Source organism: Pan troglodytes, chromosome 23 (genome assembly GCF_028858775.2).
Source record: "Pan troglodytes isolate AG18354 chromosome 23, NHGRI_mPanTro3-v2.0_pri, whole genome shotgun sequence".
Classification (NCBI taxonomy): domain Eukaryota; kingdom Metazoa; phylum Chordata; class Mammalia; order Primates; family Hominidae; genus Pan; species Pan troglodytes.
In genome coordinates, this window is record NC_086016.1 from 32,644,425 (window position 1) to 32,670,619 (window position 26,195).

General features: G+C 50.6%; 2 protein-coding genes across 5 annotated transcripts; one reads left to right on the forward strand and one right to left on the reverse strand.

Moving 5' to 3' along the window:
* Positions 1 to 1,044: 1,044 nt before the first annotated feature.
* Positions 1,045 to 25,128, reverse strand: SEC14L6 (SEC14 like lipid binding 6). 4 transcript variants are annotated; one of them, XM_016938968.4, is made up of 12 exons: positions 24,854 to 25,128; positions 17,056 to 17,131; positions 12,226 to 12,269; positions 11,023 to 11,082; positions 10,751 to 10,939; positions 10,128 to 10,223; positions 7,523 to 7,583; positions 7,321 to 7,404; positions 4,076 to 4,182; positions 3,861 to 4,000; positions 3,600 to 3,769; positions 1,045 to 3,359 (listed from the first exon to the last, which is right to left on the reverse strand). In XM_016938968.4, the coding sequence occupies exons 1-12, from the start codon at positions 25,049 to 25,051 to the stop codon at positions 3,247 to 3,249; spliced, it is 1,338 nt and encodes a 445-aa protein (XP_016794457.1). In that variant the 5' UTR covers positions 25,052 to 25,128; the 3' UTR covers positions 1,045 to 3,246. The 4 variants fall into 4 exon arrangements, with proteins under 4 accessions (XP_016794457.1, XP_009436448.1, XP_016794456.1 ...); XM_009438173.5 differs by lacking the exon at positions 24,854 to 25,128 and adding an exon at positions 20,387 to 20,717; XM_016938967.4 differs by lacking the exons at positions 17,056 to 17,131; positions 24,854 to 25,128 and adding an exon at positions 12,379 to 12,552 and having other exon boundaries at positions 1,885 to 1,963; positions 3,247 to 3,359.
* LOC470177 (tyrosine-protein phosphatase non-receptor type substrate 1) lies at positions 20,804 to 23,009 on the forward strand. The gene has a single exon (XM_054675822.2). It carries the CDS (start codon positions 20,804 to 20,806, stop codon positions 22,313 to 22,315), a length of 1,512 nt encoding a protein of 503 aa, XP_054531797.1. The 3' UTR covers positions 22,316 to 23,009.
* Positions 25,129 to 26,195: the final 1,067 nt, after the last annotated feature.

The window sequence follows — 26,195 nt, forward strand, 5'->3', positions numbered from 1 at the left end:
ACCATGCCTGCCTTTTCTCTTTCTTTCTCTTTCTTTTTCTTTCTTTTCTTTCTTTCTTCCTTTCCTCCCTTCCTTCTTTCTTTTTCTTCTTTTCTTTCCTTTTTCTTTCTTTCTTTCCTTCCTTCTCTTTTCCTTTCTTTCTCTCTCTCTCCCTCCCTCCCTCTCCTCCTCCTTTTTCTTCCTCTCCTCCTCCTCCTCCTTCTTCTTCCTCTTCTTTCCCTTCCTTCCTTCTTTCCTTTCCTTCCTTCTTCCTTTCTCCCCTTCTTCCCCTTCCCCTTTCCTTTCCTTTTTCTTTCTTTTTACAGAGACAGAGAACTCCTGGGCTCAAGTGATCCTCCCACCTCGGCCTCCCAGAGAGCTGGAATTACAGGTGTGAGCCACTATGCCCAGCCGACCATGCCTTTTTCATGTTCATGAAAAGATGCTCAGCACTACTAGTCATTGAAGCAATGTAAATTAAAACCACATTGGCCAGGCATGGTGGCTCATGCCTGTAATCCCAGCACTTTGGGAGGCTGAGGTGGGTGGATCCCCTGAGGTCAGGAGTTCAAGCCCAGCCTGGCCAACATGGTGAAACCCTGTCTCTATTAAAAATACAAAAATTAGCCGGTGTGGTGGTGTGCACCTGTAATCCCAGCTACTTGGGAGGCTGAGGCAGGAGAATTGTTTGAACCCGGGAGGTGGAGGTTACAGTGAGCCAAGATCATGCCATTGCACTCTAGCCTGGGCAACAAGAGTGAAACTCCATCTCAAAAAAATAAAATAAAATAAATAAATAAATAAATAAATAAAAACCACATTAACCACAGGCCTATTCGAATAGTTAATATCAGAATAACTAACAGCACCAGGCAAGGATGGGAAGCAACTGGGATGCTTACATGCTGCTTTTGGGAAAATGGTGCAACTTCTGTGCAAAACACGTTGTCCGTTTCCCATGACATTAAATGTACCCTTCCCATAGGTCCCAGCAGGAATTCTCCTCCTGGGTACTGATACCCTAGAGAAGTGAAAATTTAGGATCACAAAAAACCTGTACACGAATGCTTACAACAGCTTTATTCATAATCGCCCCCAAACTGGAAGCGACTCAACCAGCCTTTAACAGGGGAAGGGATAAACACAGCGTGGTCCATCCATACAGTGGTATATTACTCAGCAACGAAAAGCAACTAAATATTAACACATGCAACAAAGTGAATGAATCTCAGAGGCATTATGCTGACTAAAGAAAGCCAGAATCAAAAGGCTAAATATTGCACGATTCCATTTATATGACACTCTGGAAAAAATCAAAAGTGTAGGGATGAAGAACAGATCAGTGGCTGTCAGGGGAGGGGCTGAGGGAGAGCAAGGGCTGCTGAATGCCCGTGTTTCCATTTTTGGACAGGATTCCTGTAAAGTAGGCAATTAGGGAAGAACTTTGGCTGTCAATTGGGGCTGCCACATTGAGAACAAGCTGGGACAACATGTGAGTGACAGGATCCTGGGCAGAATCTCAGCTGACAGCATAGCCAGACCCAAAGAGGCCTGATCGCAGGACAGCATTCTAGTAGGACTGTGGGCTGACACCGACCTAGTGTCCTACTGTGAGGCTCAGTCTGAATTTTTTTTTTTAAGACAGGGTCTTGCTCTGTTTCCCAGGCTGGAGTGCAGTGGTGCAATCTCAACTCACTGCAACCTCCGCCTCCTGGGTTCCAGAGATCCTCCCACCTCAGCCTCCCAAGTAGCTGGGACTGCAGGCACTCGCCGCCACCACACCCAGCTAATTTGTGTATGTTTCGTAGAGACGGGGTTTCGCCATGTTGTCCAGGCTGGTCTCAAACTCCTGGCCTCGAGCAATCCACATACCTCAGCCTCCCAAAGTGCTGGGATTACAGGTGTGAGCCACTGCACCTGGCCAGTTTGAAATCTTAATCAGGAGATTGGATGAAGATCCAGAGCTCAAGCAGATTCTCAGATGCTATAACAGTGGGAGGGAACGTGTATGTGGAAGACAGAATAGAGAGTTTAAAATTCTTTCTAGATGGGAAACTGTGAGGTTGGATTTCCATTCAGAGCAGCATTGCACAACTGCTTGTTAGGGAACTATTTGAACCATGTCTTTTATTTTCTGCATGCTTTAACATCTGAGGTTTTGCTAATCCTGGAGGGCCTGCCTCTCCTAGAGATACAGCAACTTGCCCACAAATGCACTTTTCGAATGCAAACCAACTGATATAAACCATATTCCAACTACCTCCTTTATCAGATTCTCACACTCCAGGCCACTATCCACCTGCTGTAATCACCCCAGGGCAAGATACCAGACAGCTAGTGACAGCCCCTATTCCACGGAGCCTGCTGAAATTATTCAAACTAGCAAATCTCAAGCCTGCTTACCCTGCCTCACCAGTTCCTTCCTGCAGAAACCATCATAAAAGTAAAGTTGCTTTGTCCAGAGTTTTTCTGTCTCATGTGCGTCATGTTCGGCCCTGATGCCTCCCTGGGGACCCCTCCTCTTCCCCCTATGGCACAGTGGCCCCTCCTCTTGGGAACTGTGAGTAATAAACTATCTTTTCAATGGTAATTATTTCCTGATCTGTCAGCTATACTATATTTCAAATTTCCTATTGATACTATTTTATTTTACTTTATTTTTTTGAGACAGAGTCTCACTCTGTCACCCAGACTGGAGTGCAGTGGCATGATTTCGGCTCACTGCAACCTCTGCCTACCAAGTTCAGGCGACTCTCCTGCCTCAGCCTCCCAAGTAGCTGGAATTACAAGCAGGCACCATCACACCTGGCTAATTTTTGTATTTTTAGTTGAGATGAGGGTTTCACCATGTTGGCCAGGCTGGTCTCGAACTCCTGACCTCAAATGATCTGCCCGCCTTGGCTTCCCAAAGTGCTGGGATTACAGGTATGAGCCACCATGCCTGGCCTAATACTATATTTTAGAAGAGTAACTTATTTCTTGGTATTGGTTGATAGAAAAAAGCCTGGGGTTTTTGCTGAGCTTGAGGTCACAGCAGGTCATAGTGGGGATGGAGTGTCTGTGTTGCTTTGCTGTGACCATCGGGCCACCACTAGGACACTGTCCCAGCCGTTCCTGAGGAGTGGGCCAGCTGTGATGCATAGGCTGTGACCTGCTGTTGTAGAATCCCTGTTCCTGAGAGGTTGAACAGGGTCTGGCCAGGGAAGGCTGTGAACTCACTGTGGATTCAGAGATCAAAGAGGAGGGTGTGGGGACCATGAGGTTCACCTAGAATTTCTCCATCTTCTCCATGAAGGTTTGGTCTGGGAGCAGTACCTCCACGGTGTAGCTGATGCGTTTAGAATGAACCAGGCTGTAGGTGTTGTCAAACCTCAGGACATCTGCAGTGAGGGACAGACATTCAGACAAGATGCCCCACCTGGGACTCTGACTTCCATGGTGGTAAATCTCTGCGTGGGTACCCAGACCAGGGAGCCATTGCCACAATTGAGAGCCCAGAGCCAGCCTCACACTGTGCCCACCAGAACCAAGGGCCCTCACCTGGTAGGACATGGATGCACATTGTAGCACCCTCCCCCTAGCCCCCAGCTCCAGGTGGAGCCAACCCTGCCAACTCTTACAGCTGCCGGCCCGGAGGCAGGTGAGAATCCCATCCTCAGGTACCATGTGGGCGTTGTAGCGCTGGCTGGGCAGCACCTCTGTCATCTCCCTAGCACTCTGCCGCTCCCCCATCTTGGTCTTCAGGAAAACCCCAAAGCCGATGTCCCCACCATCTGAAGCAAACTGCCACCTGCAGTGGATAGAGCCCCATTGGCGACCCCCTGCCTGGGCTCCAGGCCCCTCCCAGATGTGCCCAGGTGTAGAGTGGCTGCCATCCCTACCTGAGCACACAGCCCGGGAACAGGATCTCGTTCTCCACCTGCAGGGAGGAGCCGCGGCCCACGGACCTCGTGTGCTCATACTGCAGCCTCACCTGCTCGCACAGGTAGTAGCTCTTGGGCACCTCACCCCCGTAGTTGATCTGTGGGTGAAGGGGGTGTGTGGGCACTAGGTCACAGCTTCTCCCCTCCTTCCCCATCCTCTGGGCACCCTGTACCTTGGTCAGGCACTTGGGGTTGCCATCGGGGTCAGTCATGGTCCCCCCAAACTCCACAGGCAGCTGGTCGGGGCTGATGAATTTTGTCAGCTCCTGCTTCCAGTTTTCTGCATGGGAGCAAGAGAGCGACTCCAAGGGGACTCAGGAGACTCAACAGAGGGCAGAGGGGGCTGAGCCCAGATCTGTCCTTTGGCCAGCTGCTCTCCCTCCCTGGCGCACTTTTGCCACTCCATTGCCTAGAGCAGTCCTGTCCCAGAAGAGGGAAGCCGAGTGGCCCTAGGTCTTGTCCTGGGGCTCAGCATGTGCTGTGTTGACTAGGTCCTGTCCCAGGCCTGCCCCTCTCTTACTGCCCCTGCAGGCCCTGCCCCCACATCTGTCCAGATATTGGCCCATTGGCCACGTTCATAGGAACTCAGACCAGCAACTCCTGGAGCCTGGGGTTGAGGTCAGGCAGGCTATGACCTGGTCTTCGCTTTCCCTTAGAGACTGAACTCAGCCTTCTGGTCAGATACTGCCCTCAGCTCCCAGGGCTCCAGCACCCTCAGAATTGCAGGGCCAAGCTCGGGTCAGTTCCCCACAAGCTGCTCTGAGATGGCCAAGGATGTTCCACAAAGGGACACGGGCATTGCAGGAACAAAGTAGACGAAAGCAGAGGTGGACACCCAGTACCCTCGGAGAGAGAAGGACTGTATAAGCATGAAAGCGGTGGAAAAATCAAAGGAAAAGCCCCCCAATTTGGCATAAAAACATAACACTAGGCTGGGCCTGGTGGTGCACTCCTGTGGTCCCAGCTACTTGGAAGGCTGAGAAGGGAGAACTGCTTGAGCCCGGGAGGCAGAGGTTGCAGTGAGCCGAGATCACACCACTGTACTCCAGCCTGGGCAACAGAGTGAAACCCCATCTCATAAATAAATAAATAACACTAAGTCAAAAATTAGATAATAGGCAAACTATGAACTGGCCAAAATGCCACAAATATGACAGGAAAGGGCCAGACATGGTGGCTCACGCCTGTAATTCCAGCACTTCAGGAGGCCCAGGCAGGAGGACTGCTTGAGGCTAAGAGTTTGAGACTAGTCTGGGTAACACAGTAAAGACATGACTCTACAAAAAATAACAATAAATGTGCCACGTGTGGTAGTGTGCATCTATAGTGCCAGCTACTCAGGAGGCTGAGGCAGGAGGATCGCTAGAGCCCAGGAGGTTGAGGCTGGAGTGAGCTATGATCATGCCACTGCGCTCCAGCCTGGGCAACACAGAGAGACCTTATCTCTGAAATAAATATATATATTTCATATATATAAGTATATATCTCAAATATATACATATATATACACACACATATCTATATATATGGACTTACGTGATCCTCCCATGTTGTCAGCCTCCATAGCAGGAAAGGACAAGGTGTTTAATATGCAAAGAGTATTTATAAATTAATGGCATAAAAAATACTTTCCTAGAAAATGGTCATGAGACACAAGAAGGCAATAAACAACAAATTAAAATAGTCAATTATAAAGAAAATGTCCAACCTCACGAGTAATAAAAGAACCAGATAACCCAATGTAAAATAATAATAAACATCATTTTCCATTATAAAAAAGGCAGGAATATTTTAAATTATTGATGTCCAACCTTGGCAAGAGTGTGGGAAAATGGGCACATTCACACACAGTTGGTGGAGTTAAACTCTGCAATCTGTGTGAGCGCTACACTGAAAAAGTTATCAAAAGTCCTAACATGTAGCCAGGTGTGGTCATGCCTGTAGTCACAGCTACTTGGGAGGCTGAAGTGGGAGGATTGCTTGAGCCCTGGAGGTCGAGGCTGCAGTGAGCCAAGATCATGCCACTGTACTCCAGCCTGGGTGGCAGAGTGAGACCTTGTCTCAAAAAAAAAAAAAAAAGTCCTAACGTGCATTTTCCTTTGGGGGATAAAAATCTCCCATTTCTAGGATTTTATCCTATGGAAAAAATTGTGGATGTGTACAAAGGTTATCTATAAGGATTGTCACTACTCATTTGTTCCTAATAATAAAAATAATACAAACAACCTGAATTTAGGACTTTACTAAAATGGGAAAATTATTATCATATGATAAGTAGTTACAAAAGGGTATATGTGTGGTATGAACCCATTTTTTTTTTGGAAAATATATTTCTCTGAAAAAGATAGTGTTAATTGTAGTTCGCTGGGTGACAGGATATTCCCCCCTTCCTTATACATTTCTGTAATTTACAAATTTCTAAACTGTATTACTTATATAATTTGGAAAACCTAGATTTCTTTTTTTTTTTTTTTTGAGACAAAGTCTAGCTCTGTCACCCAGGCTGGAGTGCACTGGTGCGATCTCAGCTCACTGCAACCTCCGCTTCCCGGGTTCAAGCAGTTCCCTGCCTCAGCCTCCCGAGTAGCTGGGATTACAGGCTCCTGCCACCACGCCCGGCTAATTTTTTTTATTTTTAGTAGAGACGGGGTTTCACCATATTGTCCAGGCTGGTCTTGAACTCCAGACCTCGTGATCCACCCACCTCGGCCTCCCAAAGTGCTGGGATTACAGGCGTGAACCACCGCACTCGGCCTCTTTTTTTTTTTTTTTTGAGATAGGGTCTCACTCTGTCACTCAAGCTGGAGTTCAGTGGCGTGCTCTCAGCTCACTGTTGCCTCAACCTCCTGGACTCCAGTAATCCTCCCACATCAGCTTCCAGAGTAGCTGGGACTATAGGTGTGCACCACCATGACTGGCTAATTTATTTATTTATTGTAGAGACAGGGTCTCATTATGTTTCCCAAGCTAGTCTCCAACTCCTGAGCTCAAGTAATCTTCCTGTCTCGGCCTCCCAAAGTGCTGGGATTACAGGCATGAGCCACTGTGTGCCGCCAAAGACCCGGATCTAATTCCCCCCATTAAACAGATGAGGAAACCAAGACCAAGACAGAGCAGGTGAGTGACTCACTCTGCTTGCAGCTAATAACTGGCAAGGCCAACTCTCAAATCCAGCTCTCCTAACCTCAAATCGGGATCTCTACCCATGCTACCTCCAGGAATCTCTGAGACCCTTCCTGGCCCCTCTTCCCTCTGGGGGGCAGGCACAGCAGCCCACCTGGCAGCCCACCAGGCAGTGGGCCCTCAACACCAGTTGGGTGCCCTACACCTTCAGATGCAGGAACCATCAGATCTGTGAGAAGGACCACCCTCAGCTCAGGATCCGGGCTGGAAAAGAGGCCGCAGACGGCTCACTCACCTCCGAGAATCACCACCTTCCTGCGTGTCTCTTCACTCATGTAAGACTTGACCAGGTTGAAGGCTACGGCAAATAGCTTGGGGGCTGAAACCAGGCACAGAACTGCTCCCTCAGGTGGCTGGCTGGGGTCTCAGGTGCCCACCCGGTCACCGCACATCCCCTGTCCCCCTAACTCATGCATATCCTGGGCTGCTTTACTCACCTCTCACAACAATTAAACTCTTCAAGATCTCAGGGTAATTTGCCTCAAGTGCTGACAAAAACTGCGGAACCAAGTGGCAGAAGTGATGGGCATCTGAACACTGTCCCCTTGCATCCCCTCTCGCCCCACCCTCCAGGACCCAAGGGCACAGCCTTGGCCTCGAATGCCAACCATCCAAGGCTTTGATGCAGACGGCTCCCGATGCCCAGACACCAAGAACCCGCCCAGACACAGAGAAGCTGCCACTTCTGGTTTGTTGGATCCTAGTCATAGACCTTCCTTGAAGCAGCTAGTGCAGATTCTTTTTATTATTATTTTTATTTCTTATTTTATTTTCTAGAGATGGGGTCTTGCTATATTGCCCAGGCTGGTCTTGAACTCCTGGGCTCAAGCGATCCTCCCACCTCAGCCTCCCAAGGTGCTGGGATTACAGGTGTGAGCCACCGCACCTGGCCTAGTGCCAATTCTTGACAGATGAGTTGGGGGATAACTCTATTCATGACAGGCAAGAAAAATCCCATTCACGACTGTGGAAGGTTCCCTCCCACGTGAGTCAGACAATAGTTCAGCTTCAGGAATGAGAGAGACTTACTTTTAGCATAATATACATAGTTGCAAGGAATGGCTTTTTATTTTTATTTACTCACTTTTAAAATTTCAAATAAGATAAACCAATTAAAATTCTTGGTTAGACAGTAAAACATTCTTGCCAAGAATAAGTCTACACTGTATGAAAGGATATTTGATTCCTACAAATGAGTCCCAATAGGCCCCATTACATTTGTTTATAAGAGACACTGCAAATAGGGAATGGTTTTTTTTTAAAAAAACTGAGATATTGTCCGGGCGTGGTGGCTCACGCCTGTAATCCCAAAGCACTTTGGGAGGCCAAAGTGGGAGGATCATGAGGTCAGGAGTTCGAGACCAGGCGGGGCAACATGGTGAAACCCCCTCCCTACTAAAAATACAAAAATTAGTTGGGCGTGGTGGCGGGCACCTGTAATCCCAGCTACTTGGGAGGCTGAGGCAGGAGCATCACTTGAACCTGTTAGGCAGAGGCTGCAGTGAGCCACTGCACTCTAGCCTGGGCAACAGAGTGAGACTCCGTCTCAAAAAACAAAACAAAACAAAAAAACTGAGATATAATTTACATCCCAGGCTGGAGTGCAGTGGTGCGATCTCAACTCACTGCAACCTCAAGTTTCTGGACTCAAATGATCATCCCACCTCAGCCTCCCAAGTAGCTGAGACCACCCCCACACACCACTACGCCCAGCGAATACTCTTATTTTGTAGAGATAGGGTCTTGCTATGTTCAAGACCAGGCTGGTCTTAAATTCCCGGGCTCAAGCGATCCTCCTGCCTCAGCCTCCCGAAATGTTGGCTTTACAGATATAAGCCACTGTGCCTGGTGGCCAATAACATTTTTTATGTTTAAGTTCTTTGCTGTCCTGGGTGAAACAGAAAGAAAGGAACACGTAGGCTGGCTGCCCTGCGGCCCAGGCCTCCCCACAGCTGCCCTCCTACTGCAGCACTCCCAGATGACCTACTCTCAGCCCTTCCCAGAGGAAATGGCAAAAAGGAAGGTCAGCGGCTGGAAGCAGAAGGGTAGGCAGGTATTGGGGGTGAGGGCAGAGATCAGGGGTGGGATGAGAGTGAGCAGAGCCAGAATATGAGGACAGGGACATCCACAGGGACATTGGCAGGTCAGGGAATCGGGCCCTGTTGTGACCTGCTGAACATGAGATGGTGACATGGGGGTGCCACGCCCAACTTAGCACAGCCCCGAGAAGCTGTGGGTATGAAAATATCCCTGCCAACAAAAGTAAGGAACTGTAGGCCAGGTGCGGCGGTTCACACCTATAATCCCAGCACTTTGGGAGGGTAAGGCGGGCAGATCACCTGAGGTCAGGAGTTCAGGACCAACCTGGCCAACATGGTGAAACCCCCTCTCTACTAAAAATACAAAAATTAGCCGGGCGTGGTGGCAGGTGCCTTAGTCCCAGCTACTTCGAAGGCTGAGGCAGGAGAGTTGCTTGAACCTGGCAGGTGGAGTTTGCAGTGAGCCGAGATCATGCCACTTGACTCCAACCTGGGTGACAGAGCAAGACTCTGTCTCAAAAAAAAAGAAAAGAAAAAAAAACGGGCCAGGCACAGTGGCTCATGCCTGTAATCCCAGCACTTTGGGAGGCCAAGGTGGGCGGATCACCTGAGGTTGGGAGTTCGAGACCAGCCTGATCAACATGGAGAAACCCCATCTCTACTAAAAATACAAAATTAGCCAGGCATGGTGGCGCATGTCTGCAATCGCAGCTACTCGGGAGGCTGAGGCAGAAGAATTGCTTGAACCCGGGAGGTGAAAGTTGTAGTGAGCCGAGATCGCGCCATTGCACTCTAGTCTGGGCAACAAGAGCGAAACTCCATTTCAAAAAAAAAGTAAGAGCTGCAAACATGGCCTGTGCAGCTCTTGTGGGCAGTACCTGTGGGCGGGTACTCACCTGGCAGTGAGGAGAGAGGATTCCCGCCCCTGCCCCACACCAGCAAGTGGAGGGTAAAGACCCAGGCATTTGACCACCCACCCATGCCCCTGGCGGAGTCACCTCACCTCCTGGAGAAGCTCTATTCCTGGCTTCCACAGATCCCTCAGGCCCAGCCCTTCGAGATCAAAAATAGCTATGATTTTCTCCACCTTCTTCCCCAGCTGCAAGGGAATGACAGGGGGTGAGACCCTGTGAGGGTCACTGCCCCCACCCATCCAAGATGGGGCTGGGCCTAAGCCCAGGGCACTGGCCTGGCTTGTCTCAGCTCTGCATGGCACGGAGATGGGGGGAGGGAAGGGGCCATCCCACAGGATGCCAGGACCGGAGTGACCCAAGGACCGACCTCTTTGTGTCCGTCCATGGGAGGGCAAATCGCTGTGTTGCAGTTCCCTCTTCGGTCCAGTGGGGCTGAAATCCCTGTCCCTCTCATCCAATGAGGCTGCAGAGGGCAGTGTGGCCCAGTGGATTGAGTGGGCTTTGGGGCCAATTGGGGGAGAAATGATTCCCAGTTCAGCCACATACTGTGTGGCCTTGGGTGGGTCCTTGGCCTCTCTGAACCTGCATTCACTCCACAGTACCAGGAGGAGCCGAGGAGCCCAGGAGCCCAGGAAGGCAGATTCTGGGTGTGAGGCTCAGGGGGTGAGGGTGCTGTGTCCGGCTGCAGCTGCCCAGGGTGGCACCCACACACCTTCTGACTCTGCAGCTCACACTCCCGCAGGAGCAGCTCGCAGCTCCGGAAGCTGTCCCTGAGCAACTCCTGTTTGGAGGCCGAGAGCAAGAGGCCTTTGAGGTCCAGGCTTCCCACGATGTGGTACCAGACAGGGCTGCCCTCACCGTCATGGCCGCATATGCCGTTAGCGTTGTACAGCCTGACCACCTGGATGCATACACAGGAGACGGGGGCTCAGTGCCGAGGGCCGAGGGCCCAGGGATCAGGGTATGGGTTTGAGAGATGCTCACCTCTGGGGGCTGCCAGGCAAGGATGTTGGCCAGGTCTTGTTGCTTCCGGAACTCCATATGCTGCAGAGACATGGCAGGAGGTGGTGAAGATTCTGCCTGTCCCAAAGACCTCTGTGGATACCTGGGGACACCAGGCCAGGTCCCTCTGCCTGCAACCACTAAGGGCCTGCCAGAGCATCCCCAGGCTCCACTGACATAGAACTGGGGGATGGAAACAGGATGGGGATGGAAGGGGACATGCATCTGAGAGGCCAGGAGAGACCTAGAAAGGGACAGGGGAGGCCTGCACTCTGCAGCTGTCTCCCCCTGCATCCTTCCAGATGTTTCCCATGCCCCCTCCCGCATGGCTGCCCTGGGAGTCAGACTCTACTTCCTGACTTCCAGTTGCCCTTAAGCAAAAACCTATACCCCCTACAAGGCCTGCAGAGCCTGGCTGATGTGTTGGGGCCACCCTGCAACCTCATCCCTTCCCCTTCTCTCTCCAACACAATCTCCGTGTGCTCCTAGAATATACCAGCTCAGGCCGGGCACAATGTCTCACGCCTGTAATCCCAGCATTTTGGGAGGCCAAGGTGGGTGGATCACCCGAGGTCAGGAGTTCAAGACCAGCCTGGCCAACATGGTGAAACCCTGTCTCTACTAAAAATACAAAAATTAGCCGGATGTGGTAGTGCATGCCTGTAATCCCAGCTACTTGGGAGGCTGAGGCAGGAGAATTGATTAAACCTGGGAGGCGGAGGTTGCAGTGAGCTGAGATCACGTCATTATACTCCAGCCTGGGTGACAGAGCAAGACTGTCTCAAAAAAAAAAAAAAAAAAAAGAATACACCAGCTCATTCCCACCTCAGGGCCTTTGCATGAGCTGTGCTCTTCACCCTGATCTTCACATGCTTGCTTCCTTTTGGGTATTCATGTCCCTGCTGAAATGTCCCTGACCTCTCTTCCCTCCTTCCCTGTTTTGCTGTCTTCGTTGTACTTTCCATTCTCAGGAATTGTCTTCTTTGTTCCTCTGGTTTCTTTTTCTCTCTTCCCATCACTGCAGTCTCCCCAGCGCCTAGCACCAGGCCAGGTTTACCTTCCAGTCTCAATGAATGGGTGTTCCATGAATGAATGAATGGATGGATGAATGAATGAATAAATTTGTGCCTCAGACTTGGGATAGGAAACAGGACCAGGCTAGGCATGGGGAGGTGTCAACCTCACCTTCCTCAGCATGTCCTCTGATTTCTGCAGGTCAAAGCTCCGAGCTGCAACAAGAGACAGGGTTATGGTTGTGGAATTCTAGAGGCTCACTCCAGGCATCTGGAGAGAGAACGGCCCTGCCCCACCCTCCAGGCCAGCTTTGTCTCCTGTTACCCAGAGGGCCTTGTTCTTGACCCGGGGAGCCACAATGCCTGAGATATCCGGAGACCCAGGAACACTGGACACAGGCTCCTTGATTCCCTGGGCATGCCCCTTGGTGGGCCTTGGGGCCCTTTTCCTGTTGTTCCAGAAAAGTCATTGAGACAGCAGACCCTCAGAATCTGTCAGAATCATAAGGCTGAGAATTGTTTAAATCAGCAGATCACAAACATTTTGGCCTCAGGAGCCCTTAATACTCTTTAATTTTTACTTTAAAAAAAATTTTTTTTTTTGAGAAGGAGTCTCCCTCTGTCACCCAGGATGGAGTGCAGTGGCACGATCTTGGCTCACTGCAACCTCTGCCTCCCGGGTTCAAGTGATTCTCCTGCCTCAGTCTCCTGAGTAGCTGAGATTACAGGCACCCACGACCATGCCTGGCTAATTTTTGTATTTTAGTAGAGATGGGGTTTCACCATGTTGGTCAGGCTGGTCTCAAACTCCTTACCTGAAATGATCCGCCCGCCTCACCCCCCAGAATGCTGGGATTAAAGGTGTGAGCCACTGTGCCCAGCCCCCTTAATACTCTTTAAAAAAATCACCAAACTCATCCGGGAACTATGGCTCATGCCTATAATCCCAGCATTTTTGGAGGCCAAGGTGGGCAGATCACCTGAGGTCAGGAGTTCGAGACCAGCCTGGACAACATGGTGAAATCTCGTCTGTACTAAAAGTACAAAAATTAGCTGGGCATGGTGGTGGGCACCTGTAATCCCAGCTACTTGGGAGGCTGAGGCAGGAGAATCACTTGAACCCAGGAGGTGGAGGTTGCAGTGACATTGCTTGAGCCTAGGGGTTCGAGACCAGCCTAGGCAACATAGTGAGACTGTCTCTATAAAAAGAAAAAAAAAAAAGAAAAGAAAAATTATATATAAGTTTGCCTAATGGCCATGGTGAGATTACGGGTGATTTATAGAAATATCATTGTGTTTTTCTTTTTCTATACCTTCCAGATTTTCCATGATAAGTGGGCTCTGATTTTGTAATCAGAAAAACACCCAGTGGATGTTATAAACAAATGGGAGTGAGGTCCTAGCGGCCCCAGCAGGCTGTCAATGCAGTCCTCTGCCCTGAGCCCAGCCTTAGCTGGGCTGTCACCCAGCTTTCTAGGAGTCAGCCTGGTCCATTGGCTCACTGGCTTTGCAGCAGCACTTCTGCTGAGAGCCTCTGGCTGGTGAGAACCAAGTGGTTTCACTTGGTCCCCAGGGCCTTGGGGAGTAGTTCTCACATTGATTTCATCTGGGCATCATAACAACCATGAAAGCTGCCGGTTGCGGGGAGAGAGTCTTGTTCCCTATAAACAGATGAGGAAACTGAGGGCCCAACAGAAGGGGGCCATAGGCCCCAGGTCTCATGCTGCTAGTAAGAGGCAGAGCGGGGACTAGACGCCTGTCTTTGGAACTCCAGTCGGGACTCTTTTTTGATTTGGTGGCAGTTTAAAGGACATTCCAGGTAGAAGAAATGGTACTGAGCAAAGATGAGCTAGGAAACCCTGTTGGCTACTATGTCATAGCTCTTGTTTGTTTATTTGTTTTTGAGACAAGGTTTTGCTCTGTCACCCAGGCTGGAATGCAGTGGCACAACCATAGCTTACTGCAACCTCAACTTCCCAGGCTCAAGTGATCCTCCCACCTCAGCCTCCCCCGTAGCTGGGAACACAGGCAGGCAACACCACACCTGGCTAAGTTTTTTGTGTTTTTTTTGCTTTGTTTTGTTTTTTTGTAGAGATGGGGTTTTGCCATGTTGTCCAGGCTATTCTCAAACTCCTGGGCTCAAGTGATTCTCCCACAGCCTCCTGAGTGGCTGGAACCACAGGTGTGCCACCAGGTCTGGCTAAGTTTTAAAATTTTTTTGTAGAGATGAGGTCTCCCTATGTTGCCCAGGCTGGTCTCAAATTCCTGGACTCAATCAATCCTCCTTCCTTGGCCTCCAAAAGTGTTGGGATTACAGGTGTGAGACCCCTAGCCCAGCCTTGTCGTAAGTTACATAAAGTACACACCAGGCTCAGAGGCAAGTTGCCATCACAGGTTTTACAAAGGCTATTCATCACAGATTAAGTATTCTGGGCTCAACATTCAGGGATGTGAATTCCTGTGTACTCTGCAATAGTAGGAGCAGGTGTGATGATCAACATGGTTTCATAGTGGTTTTCTTACTGCAGCTGAAACCAACTCCAGCCCTACCGCCCACCCCCTACGAACCCCCCAAGGAAGGAGTCTTAAGTGTAGGAGTTACAGCCACATTTTCAGGGCCACTGAGAATCCTGCCTGTGCATTCGGATTCCTGGGATTCTGACATTTATCTCAAGAGCAAACCTCTTCCCTAACCTGGTCCCCAAACTCTTTTTATGAGAAGATGTTAAGCAATTGGCCTCTAATGTCAGACTGACCTGACTTTGTCACCTGCTAGCATAGCGACCTTGGTCAAGTGGTTTAACCTTTGTAAGCCACAGCTTCCTCCAATGCAAAAACAAAGCTAACAATAATACCTACCTAATTGGGTTGAACAAGGAGGAGGAGGAGGGAAAGAGAAGAAAGAAAATAATAGATAAATGGCCGGGCACGGTGGCTCACACCTGTAATCCCAGCACTTTCGGAGGCTGAGGCAGGTGGATCACTTGAGGTCAGGAGTTTGAGACCAGCCTCGCTAACATGGTGAAACCCCATCTCTACTAAAAAACAAAAATTAGCTAGTTGTGGTGGCGGGCACCTGTAAACCCAGCTACTCAGGAGGCTGAGGCAGGAGAATCACTTGAGCCCAGGAGGCGGAGGTTACAGTGAGCCAAGATTCTGCCACTGCACTCCAGCCTGGGTGACAGTGAGACTCTGACTCAAAAAAAAAAAAAAAAAAGGAAATAATACATAAAAACTGCTGTACCCAGTGCCTGGTACAGAATAAGTGCTCAAAATATGAAAGTATTTCCACTCCTTGTACTAGCCACCTCCAAGATGACCATCAGTGATCCTCACCTAGTATTCACTCCCTGCTCTGCTAAACAAAAATCATAGGAGGCCATTGCTTTGTACTAAACTCCAGCACTAGGTCCCAATAGACAAGACCAAAAATCAAGATGGAGTCACCCATGCTCGCTAAACTGAAACTGAGTTGTTATCTGACCTGAGAAATCAAGAGAGATAGCCTAGCCAGGCATGGTGGCTCATGCCTGTAATCCCAGCACTTTGGGAAGCTGAGGGAGGTGGATTACTGGAGTCCAGGAGTTCTAGACCAGCCTGAGCAACATGGCGAAAACCTGTCTCTGCAAAAAATATACACAAAAATTAGCCAGGCGTGGTGCCGAGCTCCTATAGTCCCAGCTACTAGGGAGGCTGAGGTGGGAGGATCGCTTGAGCCCAGGAGGTCAAGGCTACAGTGAGCTGATGTCAGCCTGGGCTTCAGAGTGAGAACTTCTTTGAGAGAGAGCGAGCGAGCGAGCCTAATTTCCCTAACAGGCCAATTACAGTCTTCAGCTGGTATGTTAATGAAGTTCTCTCTGTTTCTAGCCTTACAGGAAAGAGTAACCTGAAGTCACCTGATGTTAACCAATCAGTTATCTTTCTATTGTTCTGTATCCCTGTCCTTGCCTTACCAGAAAAGTATTGTAGCTTTGAAATGATAGATCTGCCTTTTGTTCTGTTTCTGCTTTCTTCAGTCCCTTTTCTGTCTATAAAGCCAAACTCCTCTGCTTGACTCACTGGAGCACTTATATTCTATCTCATAACATGAAATGTTGCCTGATTCTAGAATTCCAATAGAGATAATTGAAATCTTTAAACCAAATGTGTCGTTATTCTGTCTTTGACAGTTCCCTCCCACACTGAGCAGGGCTGAGCTGTGTACCTGATAGACTGCTGTAGAAATGATGGAATTTGGCCAGGCGAGATGGCTCATGCCTGTAATCCCAGCACTTTGGGAGGCCAAGACAGGTGGATCATCTGAGGTCGGGAGTTTGAGACCAGCCTGGCTAACATAAGGAAACCCTGTCTGCTAAAAATACAAAAATTAGCTGGGCATGGTGGCATATGAATCCTAACTACTCGGGAGGCTGAGGCACAAGAATTGCTTGAACCTGGGAGGCGGAGGTTGCAGTGAGCCGAGATCATGCCACTGCACTCCAGCCTGGGCAACAGAGTGGGACTCCATCTCAACAAAAAAAAAAAAAAGAAAGAAAGAAAAGAAAAAAGAAATGATGGAATGTGACTCAGAAAGCTTCATTGTAAGATATCACCACTTCCTCCCTGCTCACTGGGATCACTTATGGCGGGAAGCCAACTGCCATGTTGTGAGGATGCTCGAGCAGCCCCTGTGAGGAAGAACTGAAGCCTCCTGCCAACAGCGAGCACAGACTTGCCAGCTATGTTTGACATCTTGGAAGCAGATCCTCCTGTCCCAGTCAAACCTTCAGATGACTGCATCCCTGATGGGTATCTTGACTGCAACCTCATGAGAGACCCTGAGTCAGAAACACCCCACTAAGCCTTTCCATAATTCCTGGCCACAGAAATCACGAGATATAATAAATGTTTGCAGTTGTTTTAAATGGCTATGTTTTGGAGTAATTTGATACACTCAATAGATACCAAATACACTCCTCTTTCATGCCATTGACCCTACCCCAGCCCCACGCTCTATCCTTACCTCGGAGCCAGCGCAGGAGGAAGTAGTCATCAGGATTGGGCAGCACAGATAGCACATCTTGGATGTTCTCCCGGAACTGAGGACAGACAGGGAGAGACCTGGGTCAGAGGCCAACCACCCTCGGTCCTGCAGGTCTCAACTGTCCTTGAGGAAGGGGATGTCTGAGTGAAGAGGTCCCACTCGGGCTGGGAGGATCAGGGTCTGGGTCAAGCCATAACAGTTTGTTTCCTCCGTCTTGAAAATGGGATGATATAAAGAACCAACTACAGGCCAGGCGTGGTGGCTCACGCCTGTAATCCCAGCACTTTGGGAGGCAGAGGCGGGAGGATCACCTGAGGTCCGGAGTTTGAGACCAGCCTGGCCAACATGGTGAAACCCTGTCTGTACTAAAAATACAAAAATTAGCCGGGCATGGTGGCAGGTGCCTATAATCCCAGCTACTCAGGAGGCTGAGGCAGGAGAATCGCTTAAACCCAGGAGGCGGAGGTTGCAGTGAGCCGAGATCCCACCATTGCACTCCAGCCTGGGGGACAAGAGTGAGACTTTGTCTCAAAAAAAAAAGAACCTACTACACTAAACATCAGAGAGAATTAAATGTGGATTAAACACAGAAAAGGTTTACAAGCCTGACTCAGGGATGTGGGGGCAGGGAGGGGCCCTCTTTAGTGCCCTGATCTTCATCCTTAGGAAGCCTTCAGGCCAGGTCAGGTGGGAGGATAAAGTGCACAGAGTCTGAGACTCAGAGAGGTTGAGCAACTTGCCTAGTGTCACAAAGCCAGTGAGTGGCAGAGCCAGTTGCCTGATTCTAGAATTGCAATAAAGATAATTGAGATCTTTAAACTGAATTTGTCTTAATTTTGTCTTTGACCGTTCCCTCCCACACTTAAGCAGGGCTGAGCTGTGTACCTGATAGGTTAGGGTTGAAATGATGGACTGTGACCTAGAAGTCTTCAATGTAAAGACATGGTTTGGAACCCATCAGCCACGCCTGAGTGAGGGGTGGCTTGACCTGGCCTGGGAGTTGGTTAGGACAGTTCAGCTGGCCCTGGGCCCACCCTGCAGGGTCTGAGATCTGAGAGGCCACTCCTGGGTGGATATCATTGACTGTAGGCTAAAGCCAGCCTCCAACACTGATGAAAATGGTAAGGAAAAGAGCACCGGACAAAGAGTCAGCAGGTCCCACTGTGGCCTTGCCTGAGTCACTCCCCTCTCTCTGGGTCTTATTCTCCTTGGGCCCCAAATGGATCCTCAAAGGACTTTCCTTGGCCCCCCACCAAAAATGGACTAATAACCTTTGTCTAAAGGAATATGAGAGAGGGTTTGGCCTTGGGCTAAGCATTAAATGAATCCTGACATGACACTGCCATTATACCAATTCGCTAAGTGAGGAAACTGAGGCTGGAAATGGTGATGCACCTTCTTAGCCAACATGAGCAATTTTTTATTTCAATTTCTGACTTCAATTGTCTTTTAAGAGGGTTATCTCAGGTCTAAGCAGAATATCCTTTTCCTGATGCAGAACACTGCCTCTCCTTTTTGTTCCTTTTTTTCTTTTTTGAGTATTGTATTTTGAACTCATGGGCATTAAGATCAATTACTTGGCCAGGTGAGGTGGCTCACACCTGTAATCCCAGCACTTTGGCCAGCCGAGGCAGGTGGATTGCTTGAGCTCAGGAGTTTGAGACCACCCTGGGCATCAAGGTGAAACCTCATTACCACAAAAAATACAATAATTAGCCAGGTGTGGTGGTGCACGCCTGTAGTCCCAGCTACTTGGGAGGCTGTGGTGGGAGAATCGCTTGAGCCCAGGAGGCACAGATTGCAGTGAGCTGAGATCATGTCACTGCACTCCAGCCTGGGCAATAAATCAAGACCCTGTCTCAAAAAAAAAAAAAAAGAAAAAAAAAGATCAATTGGCTGGGTGCAGTGGCTCATACCTGTAATCCCAGAAGTTTGGGAGGCCAAGGCGGGCGGATCACTTGAGGCCAGGAGTTTGAGATCAGCCTTGCCAACACGGTGAAACCCCATCTCTACTAAAAATACAAAAATTAGCTGGGCATGGTGGTAGGCGCCTGTAATCAAAGCTACTCAGGAGGCTGAGGCACAAGAATTGCTTGAACCCAGAGAGCGGAGGCTGCAGTGAGCTGAGATTGCACCACTGCACTTCAGCCTGGGCAACAGGGCGAGACTACATCTCAAAAAAAAAAAAAATTCAATTACTTGAACTTTTTTTAATTAAAACTAACAGCTTTATGGGGATATAATCAGATACGAATTCACACTTGAACAACTTGTAAGACTTTTCCCCTAGCTTTGTTTATACTTTGTTTTCTTTTAAAAAGATTCATACAATTCAAGAAACACAACTTTTAAAAAATTTTTGTTATTTATTTTTTATTTTTATAATCATCTTCTTGGATACTAAGAAACACAACTTCTAAAGGCCACAATCATCCTTAAGCTAGATTTTAATCATACTCCCCTCCCAGCTTTATTAAGGTATGAATGGTGTTTAATTGCTTTTCATCAAAGAGAAATAAAAATTGTTCTGGCTGAGAGGAGTGGCTCACGCCTGTAATCCCATTACTTTGGGAAGCCGAGGTGGGTGGATCACTTGAGGCCAGGAGTTCGAGACTAGTCTGGCCAACATGGCAAAACCCCGTCTCTACTAAAAATACAAAGATTAGCCAGGTATGGTAGCACACGCCTGTGATCCCAGCTACTCAGGACGCTGAGGCAGAGAGTCGCTTGAACCTGGTAGGCAGAGGCTGAAGTGAGCCAAGATCACACCACTGCACTCCAGCCTGGGTGACAGAGCCAGACTCCATCTCAAAAAAGAAAAGAAAAAAAAAGTTAAAAATTAGCTGGGTGTGGTGTGCGTGCCTGTAGTCCCAGCTACTCAGGAGGCTGAGGTGGGAGGGTTGCTTGAGCCCAGGAGTTTGAGGCTGCAGTCAGCCATGTTCTCACCACTACACTCCAGCCTAGGTGATAGAGTGAGACCCTGTCTCCAAATAAATGAATAAATAAATTTCCTGTTCACTCTCATGGACAAAAAACAAATTTTCTGGTATTGCTATACATCAGCAACACATTCAGCCATTTTCTAAGGAAATGGGTCAAGTTACCAACACACAGCTTTACACACACTACCTTGAGGAAGAAAACCAAGAACAGGCACAGGAGAAATTGTGCCTGTTCTTGGCACCGAAGGGCAGGGCGCGAAAGGGCAGGCCGGTGGGCGGGGACGCCCGGCTCAGACCCCATCCCCAGCCTGGACCTGGGCCCCACCCTGCCCACACCGCGACCCTCCCCATCCGTCTCGCGACCCTACCAGCAAGTCCACTCCAGCTTTTCCTTCACCTCGGCCCGGCTCTGAAAGGATCGGTCCCCTCCGGCCCGCACCCACCCCCAAGAGGGGCCTTCAGCTTTGGGGCTCAGAGGCACGACCTCTTGGGGAGGGTTAAAAGGCAGACACCCCCCCACCCCCGCGCCTCCACTCCCCGACTCCTTCGCCGCCTCCAGCCTCTCGCCAGTGGGAAGCGGGAGTAGCCGCGCGGCCGGAGTCCGGAGGCGAGGGGAGGTCGGCAGCAACTTCCCCAGTCCACCTTAAGAGGACGATGTAGCCAGCTCGCAGCGCTGACCTCAGAAAAACAAGTCTGCGCAAAGTGGAGCGGGGACCCGGCCTCTGGGCAGCCCCGGCGGCGCTTCTAGTGCCTTCCAGCCCTCGCGGGCGGCGTAGCCGCAGCCCATGGAGCCCGCGGGCCGGGCGCCCGGCCGCCTCGGGCCGCTGCTCTGCCTGCTGCTCCCCGCGTCCTGCGCCTGGTCAGGAGTGGCGGGTGAGGAGGAGCTGCAGGTGATTCAGCCTGAGAAGTCTGTATCAGTTGCAGCTGGAGAGTCGGCCGCTCTGCAGTGCACTGTGACCTCCCTGAACCCTGTGGGGCCCATCCAGTGGTTCAGAGGAGCTGGACCAGGCCGGAAATTAATCTACCATCAAAAAGAAGGCCACTTCCCCCGGGCGACAACTGTTTCAGACCTCACAAAGAGAACCAACATGGACTTTTCCATCCGCATCAGTAACATCACCCCAGCAGATGCCGGCACCTACTACTGTGTGAAGTTCCAGAAAGGGAGCCCTGACGTGGAGTTGAAGTCTGGAGCAGGCACTGAGCTGTCTGTGCGTGCCAAACCCTCTGCCCCCGTGGTATCGGGCCCCGCAGCGAGGGCCACACCTGAGCACACAGTGAGCTTCACCTGCGAGTCTCATGGCTTCTCACCCAGAGACATCAGCCTGAAATGGTTCAAAAATGGGAATCAGCTCTCAGACTTCCAGACCAACGTGGACCCCGCAGGAGAGAGCGTGTCCTACAGCATCCACAGCACAGCCAATGTGGTGCTGACCCACGGGGACATTCACTCTCAAGTCATCTGCGAGGTGGCCCACGTCACCTTGCAGGGGGACTCTTTTCATGGGACTGCCAACTTGTCTGAGACTATCCAAGTTCCACCCACCTTGGAGGTTACTCAACAGCCCAGGAGGGCAGAGAACCAGGTGAATATCACCTGCCAGGTGACGAAATTCTACCCCCAGAGACTACGGTTGACCTGGTTGGAGAACGGCAATGTGTCCCGGACAGAAACGGCCTCAACTCTTACAGAGAACAAGGATGGCACCTACAGCTGGATGAGCTGGCTCCTGGTGAATGTATCTGCCCACAGGGATGATGTGAAGCTCACCTGCCAGGTGGAGCATGACGGGCAGTCAGCGGTCAGCAAAAGCCATGACCTGAAGGTCTCAGCCCACCCAAAGGAGCAGGGCTCAAATACCGCCGCTGAGAACACTGGACCTAATGAACAGAACATCTATATTGTGGTGGGCGTGGTGTGCACCTTGCTGGTGGCCCTACTGATGGCGGCTCTCTACCTCGTCCGAATCCGACAGAAGAAAGCCCAGGGCTCCACTTCTTCTACAAGGTTGCATGAACCCGAGAAGAATGCCAGAAAAATAACCCAGGACACAAATGATATCACATATGCGGACCTGAACCTGCCCAAGGGGAAGAAGCCTGCTCCCCAGGCCGCGGAGCCCAACAACCACACAGAGTATGCCAGCATTCAGACCAGCCTGCAGCCCGCGTCGGAGGACACCCTCACCTATGCTGACCTGGACATGGTCCACCTCAACCGGACCCCCAAGCAGCTGGCTCCCAAGCCCGAGCTGTCCTTCTCAGAGTATGCCAGCATCCAGGTCCTGAGGAAGTAAATGGGACCGTGGTTTGCTCTAGCACCAATCTCCATGCTCTTCCTTGTCCCACAGGGAGCCGCCATGATGAGCACAGCCAGCCCAGTTCCCGGAGGGCTGGGGCGATGCAGGCTCTGGGACCCAGGGGCCAGGGTGGCTCTTCTCTCCCCACCCCTCCTTGGCTCTCCAGCAGCCACGGCCCCCTCTCCCCACATTGCCACACACCTGGAGGCTGACGTTGCCAAACCAGCCAGGGAACCAACCTGGGAAGCGGCCAGAACTGCCTGGGGTCCAAGAACTCTTGTGCCTCCGTCCATCACCATGTGGGTTTTGAAGACCCTTGACTGCCTCCCCGATGCTCCGAAGCCTGATCTTCCAGGGTGGGGAGGAGAAAATCCCACCTCCCCTGACCTCCACCACCACCACCACCACCCCCCAACTGGGGCTTGAGTGGGGAAGATTTCCCCTTTAGATCAAACTACCCCTTCCATGGAAAAGCTGGAAAAAAACTCTGGAACCCATATCCAGACCGGGTGAGGTTGCTGCCAACAGTCCTGGCCTCCCCCATCCCTAGGCTAAAGAGCCATGAGTCCTGGAGGAGGAGAGGATCCCTCCCAAAGGACTGGAGACAAAACCCTCCGCTTCCTCAGGTCCCTCCAAGACTCCCTGGGGCCCAACTGTGTTGCTCCACCCGGACCCATCTCTCCCTTCTAGACCTGAGCTTGCCCCTCCAGCTAGCACTAAGCAACATCTCGCTGTGGGTGCCTGTAAATTACTGAGAAATGTGAAACGTGCAATCTTGAAACTGAGGTGTTAGAAAACTTGATCTGTGGTGTTTTGTTTTGTTTTTTTCTTAAAACAACAACAACGTGAAAAAAAAAGAAAGTCCACTCCAGCGCCCGGTCGCCACCCCTCTTTGCCCTGCGAACCCCATCCTGGCACCTCCCACCCTGCATACACCACCTACCCCATGCAAAACCCTATGATGGCAGGAATCGAGACCTCCAAGGACCCATCGTTGCCTCCATACTCATGGAACCGTGTGAGTCTTCCTGGAGCCCAAGCTTGCCGTGTGCGACCACGAAGGAAAGACCCTAAGGACCTTCAAGGGACTCCTCCCAGGCTAGAGACGAAAATGCACCCTGTTCCTGCCTCCTCCAGCTCATAGCTGAGGACGTGACCTGCCAATGCAGCCTCCCCAGCAGGCCAGCAGCCTTCACCAGCCCTGTCCAATATGGTAGCCACAAATTCTTAAAATGTGGCTAGTCTGAACTGAGGTCTGCTGTGAATGTAAAATACACAGGATTCCAAAGACTCAGTATCCCCTCAAAACACTCATTTTTTTTTTTTTTTGAAACAGGGTCTAGCTCTGTTGCCCAGGCTGGAGTGCAGTGGCACGATGTTGGCTCACCGCAGTCTCGACCTCCTAGGCCCAATCCATCCTCCCACCTCAGCCTCCCGAGTAGCTGGGACTACAGGCGTGGGCCACCACACCCAGCTATTTGTTGTTGTTGTTGTTGTTTTTAGAGATGGGGTCTCCCTATGTTGCTAATTTTTTAATTTTTTGTAAAGATGTGTTCTTGCTATGTTGCCAGAACTCCTGGGCTCCAGTGATCCTCCCGCCTCAAAGTGCGGGGATTATAGGCCTGAGCTACTGCACCAGACCAATCGTTTTTATATTGATTAGATTATATATTGAAGTTAATACATCATTAAAATGTATTTCAATTGTTTCTTTTTAGGTTTTTTTTGTTTTGTTTTGTTTTTTGTTTTTGTTTTGTTTTTGAGACATAGTCTTGCTCTGTCTCCCAGGCTGGAGTGCAGTGGCAGAATCTTGACCCACTGCAACCTCCACCTCCTGGGTTCAAACGATTCTCCTGCCACAGGGTTTCACCCTGTTGCCCAGGCTGGTCTCAAACTCCTGACCTCAAATGATCCACCCACCTCAGCCTCCCAAAGTGCTGGGATTACAGGCATGAGCCACGGCGCCCAGCCTCTTTCTAGTTCTTTAATGGAGCTACTAGAAAATTTCAAAAAGGCCGTGCATGGTGGCTGATGCCTGTAATCCCAGCACTTTGGGAGGCCGAGGTGGGTGGATCACCTGAGATCAGGAATTCCAGACCAGCCTGACCAATGTGGTTAAAACCCCGTCTCTACTAACATACAAAAATTAGCCAGGCGTGGTAGCAGGTGCCTGTAATCCCAGCTACTCGGGAGGCTAGGGCAGGAGAATTGCTTGAACCCAGAAGGCAGAAGTTGCAGTGAGCCAAGATTGTGCCATTGTACTCCAACCTGGGCAACAAGAGCGAAACTCTGTCTCAAAAAAAAAAAAAAAAAGGAAGAAAGAAAATTTCAAATGACCTATGTGGCTTGCGTTTGTGGTGGCATGGTATTTCTATTGGTTAGTGCTGGTGTAGCCTCTGGCTACCAAGCCCCTCAGGGTTGGGAAGAAACCCAGAGCTGGAGAGTTCAGAAGAACCTCAGGGACCTTGAGTCCTGCCCCTCCCCGTGGCAGAAGGAGAAACTGCGGCTGGTGTAGGAGTCTCTCCCTTCACTCACCTGGGCCAGCGACTTCTCCTGCGATGGGCTCAGGTCACCCACTTGTCCACTCATGCTGCCCATGAATGGGTCCAGGCTCCACTCTGTGGCTCCCTCCAGGTGGCCTGCCTTTTGCCAGCTGGTAGCCGTGCCCACATTTATCACCGCCCAGAAATCCCACTCCTTCCTGTGAGCCTCAGGGTAACAGGTGGGACTCATTCCTTACTAGGTGCCTCAGGCATGGGGCCCTGGATTCAGCCTGCCCTGGGTTCACATCCTCACTTGCAAAATTAGGACAGCGATGTTTCCTCGGAGCGTTGATGACATGTTGAAATTGACACCACCTGATTTCACACACATGGAGGCGGCTGTTCACCCTGCCTCTCAGTCCCCTACCCTCTACTCCTGTGGTCCCATCGGATGCCTCTTTGAGCCAGGACAAGCCATCTCTCACCCCCAACAGAGACCCGGAAGTCACTGTCATCATGCCTTCACTCTCATCCCAGGCTTCGTCTACCACCTGACATGTCCAGAGCAACTGCCCATGATTCATCCCAGATGTTAAGGCACATGGCTTCAGGGTTGAGGATGAAACTTCCCAGGCCCAGACCCAAACAGGTGGATTTGCAATCCTGAGCTGGGCCACACTTGGCCTGGGAGCCAGGATGAGAGGTGAGGAGGGACTCCTGGCTACATCTGCCCCCACCACCCACTGGACAAGCAGAAAACCAGAGCCCAAGGTGAGGACACATGAGATCACGCGGTGTGCACGGGGCCTGGAACACAGTAGTTATTTGTAGTAGTCTGGGTTGCCCTGAAACAAGGAGTTCAGGGCAAGTTTATTAGGGAGGTGTCCTGAGAAACACAAGTAGGGAAGTGTGGAAATGAGACAGAGAACGGAAGGCAGCTGTATAGGGCTGGTTATCAAGGAAGTACAGAAGAGCTCAATCCCAGTGGGGACTTCTGGGAGACAGCAGGGAACCTGCCCATCAGCGTTTCCTTGCCTGAGTGGGGAGGGAGCTGGGGTATTTATGCAGCATCTCAGGACAGTCTTCAGTTGAGGGCTGCTCCAGGGGCTGTCAATTCTGCTGGCACTTCTGGCCTGCTGTGCACACAATTCAGAAGGCTGGAGAGCGTCCTTAGGCAGAGAAACACAGGTGCTGCAGCTGGGGAGTAGTGAGGCTGAGGTGATACAGGCACAACATCACCAGCTTTAGCTCTAATCAGAAACCGTTTGCTGGGCTCCATGTCAAATTCTAGTCCAAAGGCTTCATGTGCTCCTTGAGCCCCAGACTGTTCTTCCCTACCTGACAGAGCCTGGAAGAGGGAAGCAGCATGCCTGGGCCATGCAGCCATGGAGTAA

Coding starts and splice junctions, on each gene's coding strand:
- LOC470177 (XM_054675822.2), top strand. CDS start 20,804: ATGGAGCCCGCGGGCCGGGCGCCCGGCCGCCTCGGGCCGCTGCTCTGC.
- SEC14L6 (XM_016938968.4), bottom strand. CDS start 25,051: ATGAGTCCCACCTGTTACCCTGAGGCTCACAGGAAGGAGTGGGATTTC. Junction 7,405..7,522: donor GAGTTTAATTGTTGTGAGAG/GTGAGTAAAGCA, acceptor GCCTGGTTTCAG/CCCCCAAGCTATTTGCCGTA. Junction 4,183..7,320: donor GAAGGTGGTGATTCTCGGAG/GTGAGTGAGCCG, acceptor GCTCCCATGCAG/AAAACTGGAAGCAGGAGCTG.